The 9,671-nt window shown below is 36.9% G+C and overlaps 1 protein-coding gene across 1 annotated transcript in view; it reads right to left on the bottom strand.

The window, feature by feature from the left end:
• Nucleotides 1–3,674: 3,674 nt before the first annotated feature.
• LOC144973890 (follicle-stimulating hormone receptor-like) overlaps nt 3,675–9,671 on the bottom strand; it is a 102,980-nt gene continuing 96,983 nt past the window's right edge. The window contains exons 9-10 of the mRNA XM_078916777.1: nt 8,086–8,253; nt 3,675–6,527 (exon numbers count right to left, since the gene is read on the bottom strand). Coding sequence (XP_078772903.1) covers nt 3,767–6,527; nt 8,086–8,253 — 2,929 coding nt within the window. The 3' untranslated portion in view covers nt 3,675–3,766. The remainder of the gene's footprint in view (nt 6,528–8,085; nt 8,254–9,671) is intronic.

Genomic DNA, 9,671 nt, shown 5'->3' with positions numbered 1-9,671 from the left:
TCGTCAATGTTTATGTTGAATTATTATGTTTTCATGTAGAAAAATTATTGTAGTTTCTGAAACAACCAAAAACTGAAATTTGATAATTTTGACCATTTCCACTTTAAAACCGGTTTTCTTCGTTTTCCAAATCCCGACTTAATACCGGTTCGAGGCGGAGGGTCACATATCTACACGTGTCCAGTCTTGTAATTTCAAATGGTCTTACACAACACCGTGTTGAGACGATTGATCACGAGAATGTTTATCGTTTTATTCTTCCAAACTTAAACTGACGAATAGTAATGACAACGACCAATAATATGATCAACCAATTTATTGCCATACTCTAGAAAAACTCGAATTAGAAATTTGGCCTGAAAAATTTGTCCTTCAAATATCGATCGATTTAAATGGCCCTCATCTTGGCCGAGGTCCCAAGTGTGAGAGTTTTTGCCAAGATGAGGGTCATTTAATCGATCGATATTTGAAGGACTAGTTTTTTGGCCAATTTTTTTTAGTATGAGTTTTTCTGGAGTACGGCAGTTAACTGATTAACTGAGTGATTCCCCAACATTTTCTGACTAACATTGACTAATTTTATAAATATTTTATTTCAATTTGTCCATAAAATTTTAATTTATATGTCGATATATCAAGATGGGGGATTCCAATAGCGCAGTTGGTAGAACGATCGCTTCTCACGCAGAGGAACCTGGATCAATCCCGGGTGAAGTCGAGTTTTTTCTTCTGAAACCCCTGTTCACCCAACAACAATTGGATAGCAGGGTCTGTTAGATCTGGCTGAAAGTATCCTTGCAATAGACTAACGTCCTATCCAAAGGGTAGGAAGCAAATTCCGACTGTCGATTTAACGTTATAGATACTGGGATAAAATCCGGCTTCATGGAACTCATGGCTCTGAAAGATGCTTTACTTTATATTAAGATGAATGCCTTTGTTAAAAATACTTAAACCTGAGACTTCTCAAAAGTCATAATTTTAAAAGTTTTTGACATGTAAGAGACTTTATAATTTATCGATATAACCACCTATCTGGATAAATTCTAAACCGTTTTGTTATTATACGTTACAAAACAGATACATACAACGTTATATTATTAATGGAGATGTGAGCGATCAAAAGATAATACTACTGCATTCTTTTCTCTTTCATAATGTATAAAATCTGCCAAGATGACGACATGAAATTTCAATCTGTTGCCTGGAGCACAATATTATCTAATTCTTTAAAGAGCTTCGTCATTGTTTCGAATAAGTAACACCATGTAACCTTCTGGCCCAATTTTTCTAACGGAAACTTACTCCATCTTCTCATTAATCGCTACAAACCACAAGTAATGGTCGTCCCTCAAGGGGATGTGTCATCTTGGCACGCACATCCGGAAATCTGTCACTCATTTCCGGTACCCTTTTCCTACACGAAACAATAGGGGTTGAAGTTTCAAGATGATTTTAAGATTAACACAACATAAAATGAGAGCTTCCGAAGCTTTCAGTTACGTATGTTCATTGCGTGCATTTGAAAGGCTTTAACAATAAAAAACAGGAAACTTTTAACCTTTACAACCTGCGACCTAAATTTAAAGATAACCGGACAAATTCAAGCAGCGTTTTGGTTGTTCTCGCTGAGAAGGCCTTATTAAGCTGCTAAAATCATGACAACAACAAATGTTCTTAACAATCAATCAAATTAGACAGACTAGAAGGCACTGGAACAGTTATAATCTCACATTTGTACAAATTCACTTTGGACTAACATGTGAATCAATGGGTAGGCTGGGCTGAGCTTCATTAATACATAAATGCAATAACATTGTTGTTTATATAATAAGACTTGTATTGTAGTACGGTGAGTTTTCTAACTTTATAAATCATTATTGTGTCGATAGAATTCTTAATGATAATAATGATAATTGGTATAGATAACAAATGTATCATAATTTTAGTAACCATGCTTATCAAAACTTGATTGATTAATAAATAACAATGTTTATGATATATAAAATGTTATGGTGGTGTTAATTTAAAGATAATAATGATGATGATGATTATGATAATGATGTGTATGAGAATAATGATAACAATAATAATGACGATAATAGTAATGATGGAGGGAAATTTGCTGCTGATGATGTAGGTGATATTATGATGATGATGATGACGACGATGATGATGATGATGATGATGATGATGATGATGATGATGATGATGATGATGATGATGATGATGTTGATGATGATGATCTTGGTTGGAATGATGATGAAGATAGTAATGATGATGTAGATGACAACGACGATTATCATGACAACGATAGGTAAACAAATAATGATCTAACAGGGTTGAAAAATAAATTTATAATATTAACACTGTAGAGAAATTGAATAAGCTGACGGCATGTTCTCGTATAATAGATTAATTGTGACATTATGAACTCCGTATTGTGGATCACAGATGAGAGATTTATTAACACTTAAAAGACGATAAATTGGAGTTTGAAGTTTGAAAAAAAAACATAATTGAAGGCTGGTTTTTCTAAAACTCGTGAAGTCGTTTTTTTTCTACTTTTTGATATTTTCCATCCATGAGATAAGTTGAAACGTAAATTTTATTTTAACCATCAGTTGGCACAACAATTTTCTTAGATTTTTGTGAATTTGAAGTTTAAATATGATAAAATAATAGAAAGAATGAGAGATTTAGGGGAAATAATCCTCAATATCTCAAAATGAGAAAAGCGGAGTTAGGAAGTTTTGGAAAATCACTCTTCAATAGTCAAATTCAGAGAGTATTTCAGATCTGAAATGCTCAGAAAAGACTATTCGTTTGCAATTCTGCATTAATCAACTCTTAAAGCAATAACCGACTAATGAGATTTGACGTCTTAGTCAGAGAGGCAGTGCAGTGCCTCTTCAAAGTCACACTTGACCCGTTTCCCGATACACTGTTCCACTCGTAATATGTAATTTGTTTGGCAACGTTTGGAGACCACGTAAATGGCAGCAGCTTCTAATGGTGCTCACACTACGTTATGACGATCGACCCAAATCAGCAAATTCTTTACTGCACTCGTGCACCGTCGCAAACCACCGGAAGCTTCGTCACAACACACTGTTCAACTATATACTCTGCGGTTTCGGGCTTGTTACCACAACCGGTACATACAGGGGGAAAGTATCCACTGTTGAAGCGATTTTACCGTGAGGCAGGTTCTCGACCGAAACCGATTCGATGCCACCCAGTGTTGCTGGTGGAGAAACCTGGCAATTTCTCCCCCAGTTTCGAGGAGTGTATGTCCCCGCCCCCTCGAGGGATTGAGAAGTCATGAGGGGAAAAGTCAGTGAAATGTTGAAAACATGAAGGTAAATGTGTCAAAATTGCAAGATGCCAAGATTCTTGTGGTGGTCGATAGAAAAAGAAACTGCTCCAGAAAGGAGACGAGAAGAGGAATGTGATAGGTAATTAGCGGACCTTGACGGCGTCTGCTTTATTTGGAATGAAGGGATTACGATGGAAATGATAAGCTTACAAAGACATCGATTATTTGAAACCGGATTCTTTGTGTAGAGTTAATTGTTGTCGTCTACGTAACCTTAATATCCCTATCGATGTCGGTATGAGTTTCCTTGATAATCACAAATTGCAACATCGAAGTGTTGTCTCTTTTGGTCAATTTTTCCAATCATTATAACTGTGATTGTCTGAGTTTGTGCACATTTACCGTGGGGTTCTTGTAATCATAAGGTCAATTTTACGGAAAACCATTCTATTTTCTTCTTAAAAACGAATACCTCAGTATACTTTCTTTCTTATTCTTATCTACATCTTTACAATTAACACCATCATCACAAAATGAAACTCTTCGACTTTGACCGTTACCGTTTTTTGACGTATACCAGATGGGTTTCACCTTTTTATTTTTTACATGGGCACAAGTGTCTGTTTGGTTTTCAACACGTTCAGTATCAGATGTTTCTGGTGACAACTCGTCTCTATTCAGTTCCACTTCTTCATCCTCCTCATGAAAATCTTCTAAAATGACCTCACCTGCAGATTCACGAGGAGTTGATTTGATGGCATCGTATTTGTAACTATTATTAGTATCACTATCTGAAAACGAGTCATGTCGCTGATAGGCAGATGACGAGTCAAGCAATGATTCTGATTCGTATATCGATTCGCCATCATTAATTGCGGAATAGTCTCTCCTCCCTGTAAAATACGGACCAGAAGATCGTCTCCGATCGTAGGAATGGGGTCCGGTGGAAGCACGACGGTCAGACAATCTAGTCTCACCGTCACTGTCGATTCGTGACGAACCAGAATCGCTGAGGAACGAACTTAATGTATTGGAACTGAGAACCGTATCACGACTAGCTTGTCGTTGGAATGATCCGTCTTGTAATGAAGTTCTTCGCCCATAGTCTGGAATTTGTTGTTTTTGATTTTGCTGTTGTTGCTGTTGTTGTTGTAGCTTCTGTTGCTGATGCTGTTGTTGTTCTTGCTGCTGAAATTGATTATTAGGGCTAGATTTCTGATTTTGACAACAATTGCTATTTCGAAATATAACGACATACTCACTGGCACTCCTTACCCTACCGTGCGGCTTGCCATCAAATAAATCTCTCAGACTGTCTCTCCCTTCAAGAACTCGTTTATTGTCTCCCTTGCCACGGGCTTTACTACTAACAATACAAGTCCCGCCGTCGTAAGAGCTATTGTCTGAAGCGTGACTAGTTTCAATCACTGTACTTAATTTTCTTTCAAGTTTTGCTGAATTGGAAGATCGGGAATCTACAACTGAACTCAGAGCAGAAAAAAAAGACGGTTTGGCGTTTGAAGTGTCTTGTACTTTCTTGGGAGATTGTGTCGTAGGTGAATCGATGGAAGCACAAAGAGGCATTATTTTTGGCGTTTGAGCACCACTGTAATTTAAGCTGGGGTGACTAGTGAGACTTATTGAAGATTTTGAATTTCTATATTGGCTCAGGATACTAATATCCGTAGCATTGTTCACTGTATTTAGCACCAAGCCGTTGTTACGTGAATTAGAATACGATCGTGTCATTGATGTGCCTTTGTACATATTTGCACGTGCTGTACATATACCATGTCTCCCAAGAAGGATGAAAAAATCACGCCTGAATTGTTTAGTAAGAATGGCGTATAGAAACGGATTGGCACAGGAGTTGAACGGGTAGAAAAACACCAATAAAATTTTAGAATTTGTGATGTCAATAAGAGGAAACCCAAATGAGGCTGTGAGGCCGAAAAAAGCAATGGGTGCCCAGCAGATGAAATTAGTTAAAACGAGAATGGCCATCCGTTTTGCAATTGTTGCGTCATTGCTTCTCGCCATATTTTCGCTGGTCATGACTTGTAGATACATACTGATGTAACACCCACAAATCGCGACAAAGGCTATGCCGTTAAATACCAGGAGAGCGATGATGTAAATGGTATCTAAAATGTCTTTAGCTTCCATTGGAAGACACATGCTAACCGCTCCGTATCCACTTACCCCTGTTAAAGGCAAAATTGCCATTGAGGATGCATATACCCAGCCTATAAACATCAAAACTGCGGCTTGTCGCATTCTGAGTCTTTTATTGATATAAATAGCTTGACTTATGGCGTACCATCGCTCAAGTGTGATAACTGTCAATACAAAAACACTTAATTCACTCGAGAAAACCGTGAGAAAACCTGCAACTTGACATCCGCCATCATTCTGCCAGGTCACAGCGTGAGTGAAATACTCCCCTAAAGAATGGACGTCCACTGACGCTATTAGCAGAAGATAAAATCCCATTAGAAAATCAGCAAAAGACAAGTTACACATCAAAAATTTGGGCACCGTCAATTTGCTTCTCGCGGTGCTGAGCACAATCATGACGACTAGATTACCACACAAAGCAGCCAAGAGAACAAACCACACTAGGACTCGTAGCCATCCGTATCCCATTACATCCTCGCATGGATTGAACGCGTTTGGTCTAGGAGTGCACTGGACTCGAGAATAATCCTTCGGTGAGAAATTTCCACAGAAAACGAAGTTTGTCTCGTTTTCATCAAAAGGCCCAAGATCGAGGTGCCACTTTGCCCATGGTTTGGACGGGTCTTTGTCTAGTTCTGACGAAGATATTGACGGAGGATGTTTCTTGGCAGGTGGGATCGGCCCGAATTGGTCATAAGGACCAACCGATCCAGGAGTTGGATTTATGTTGTTAAAGTTGCTGAATCCCAAACCATCATCCGAATTCGATGCTCCATTCAAGTCACCGTCGTGAGCTGGAAAATGCTCTTCTGACGAATGTGGCTGACTCACACGATGCGCTGAAAATCGCTTGAATCCACTTTCGTCACGTTTTAGACGGAATCTAACTGAAGGAGGCAGACTCGTTGATGTTGGAGTCATGGAGAAATCTCCCTGAGGAACTGTTGACGTAATCTGTTGTGTACATGCTCCATTTCTTTCCACCGCTTCGAAATTGTTTGAATCGGGAGGGCCTTGCCTATTTGCATGACTGCGGAAAATGAAGAAGAAAAAAAAGGTTAAAGCAATATTTGAATAAAAGGAAGCAATGAGAAACATAATGCTACAACTCTATACTAAGTCAAATAATATCGTTATGTACGCAATTAAAGTAAATCATTAAGATTATGCTTGTGTTTTATACCATGCCAAGGCTGATATCAACATGTTATTTTGGAGCACATTTAGAGGGTATCACGGTGTATAAAAAGCTCAAGTTTAAATAACTTTGTCTTTGTCTATCATAACACACGACCAGTGTGTTGGTTTTTAAATTAAATTTCGTAGAAACTCACAACTCTTTTAAAAACTTCATACTATTGCTATACTTCGTGTGTTGCTCTAAAAAATCTAACTGGATTCACTGGTACTAAGTAATTTTTAAAAATTGTTTTCATGCATAGGTCTTCACACTATCTTAATATCTTAGTCAGTTCGTGACATTACGAAAATAATGTGACGCATTGAAAGACAGAAACGAAACGGAGTTTAAAGTAAAAATGATCAGAGTTAGAAATACCAAGCTTTATTTATTTTATTTTTTAGTCTAAGAAACAAATCTGACTCTCCTCAATGAAGCCATACCTTTTTACTCAGCTTATATAAGTTGGGGTTAAAGTTCAATTTTAGGAATCAGATTCACCCCGACCGACAGGTACTCATTTACAGGTCTGATAACCTACATTGTCATGGATTCATTTTTGTATTTGAAAAAAAAACTGTCAAACATACGCAAAATATTGTTAATTACAACGATATCAAATCAAGCCCATAATTGCGTTCGGCTATCAGACCTTCAAATGTGTGCACGTCGATCCAGCCATGAAACATATTGAGGATATTGGTCAAAAATGTCTTTTAGTGACAGCCACACATATTTTTATCTTTCTCAGTCTCTAATTCTGTCACTACTAACTTGACTCCTCTTTTTTCAGTGTCACCGTGCTGTCATATTCTGAACAAACACGTATTAAAATATTTTGGCTCGTCCTTCAAAAGATATTGATCGATTTTATAAAATCTCAAATCTGAGACTTCCAGGAGTCTCTCTCTTCTTTCTCTCTCTCTCTCTCATACACACACAAACACACACACACATATGATTATATAATATATATATATATATATATATATATATATATATATTATATATATATACTAGTGGAGAACCGCAATATATTCGAGGAAATAAAGGCTTTTTCAAACAGGCACTTATCTATTTTAATTATTTCGCTATTGTGGAAATAATCATAGGTCGAGACGAATCTTTTGAGCTTTCAACAATCTAAATCAGTCCGGACTGTAGGTGCGCACAAATGAATCTGGCAACACTGAATGTAACTGCTAGTTTGTGTCGGAATGAGCAGTATTTGCTAATGCTGAAGTACTATATATATATATATATATATATATATATTATATATATATTATATATATATATATTTTGTGTGTGTGTGTGTGTGTGTGTATGTGTGTGTTATCTACAATCAATTATTTTATTATTTTATCTCTGCATTTTACTCTTATCAACATTGATAAGTTTCACCAACCTGAAAGCACAGCAATGGTGTGGGTAGGTAAGTTTGGCGGTGTGAATCCTGGAGAACTTGAAGACTGACGGGAACTGTTTAAGACTGGGAGTATCCTCCAGTACAAGCTCCTCAATGTTGATCAGGCCTTCTGTCGGGAGATTACTGATCTGGCTTCGGGATAAATCTCTGGAATAAAATGAGAATTATCAAAGTACAACAAAATGTCTTTTAAAAGTGGCAAAGAAAAACAAAACAAAAACGAAACAAAACATCAATGACAAGAGTTTAAAGACCCCCCCCCCCCCAAAAAAAAAAAAAAAAAAAAAAACCAAAAAAAAAAAAACCAAAAAAACCCCCCCAAAAAAACAAAAACAAAAACAAAAAATATATCCCCCCCAAAAAATAACAGCAACAATCAATAACAAAAAACAACAAAACAAAACCAACGACAAAAAAAAAAAACCCAAACAAAAACAACAAAAAACCCCCAAAAAATAAACAAACAAACAGTACAAAGCAAAAATGGATAAATCAAAGAAAACAAACAACCAAATAACCAAAACCACTCTTTTTTGTATGAAAGGATTTTAAGCATAAAAAAATATGTATTTAAGAAACATTGTCAGAAAAGCTGGAAGAAAAATACAAGAAAAAAATAATCTTGATGGTTTATACGAGTGAATGAAAATATTAAAAATCTCATTCGAATAAGATACAACGCATAGATGACAATCCGGTGTGTTTCCGTCCTTGTAATATCAAGGGACTGAATTAGGCAACAAATGCGTTCATTCAATAGATCAATGAGGTAAACGTTTTCTGAACAAAATGAAAAAAAAAATGTGTTCAGCAGACAAAGCTCTGTTTGGGATTCTCAAGTAGATCTACAACTTCAAACATTATTTTCTGTTCCGTGAGAAATTGAATAAAATTAAGAAGCCAATAAAATGTCATAAACTTGTCTCACGCACACGACTTGGTATTATGTTGATTTTATATTACCGAGTCTATTTAAAAGTATTGGGACCCTGCTTATTAAATTTTTAAAAATTGAATCAGTACCAGGTATCATACCTCAAATAAAAGCTTGGCATAGGCCGAGTAAAATGCTACTTCTCAACATAGTCTACACCTCTCTCGATAGCCACACTCCACCTTTTTGTAAGGGGGTGTATCCCGTCCTCGTAAAACTGAGTTGACTGATCCTCGAGGCAGGTTTTCACTACTGCCTTGGCTTCTTCATCATCTTCAAAGCGATGTCCCCTCATTGCCTATTTCAGTGGACCAAAAAGATGTAAGCTCAAATAGTCAAGTCTGGTGAATAAGGAGGGTGAGACAGGCTTGTCCATCGATTACCTCCCTTTTACTGACACTTGTGTCTGGAATGACATTTTCACGTAGAAACATAACTCTTTCCCTCTCCAAACCCGGTCTAAGTCGACGAATTCTTGCTTTCAGTCGCTTCAAGGTCTATTTGTACCTGATATCTCACCAAGATGAGTTCTAATCAATGCTATCTCATCAAGAGAAGTTCTGATCAATGCTTCTGTCTTAATTCGAATCATCGCTTGGACGGCGACCATCACGAGATTTCTCAGATAAAG

Source organism: Berghia stephanieae, chromosome 1 (assembly GCF_034508935.2).
Source record: "Berghia stephanieae isolate SIO BIC M18660-M18661 chromosome 1, UCSD_Bste_1.3, whole genome shotgun sequence".
Classification (NCBI taxonomy): Eukaryota; Metazoa; Mollusca; class Gastropoda; order Nudibranchia; family Aeolidiidae; genus Berghia; species Berghia stephanieae.
Note: the sequence above shows the minus strand (reverse complement) of the source record. Positions and strands in the feature narration are given on the sequence as shown.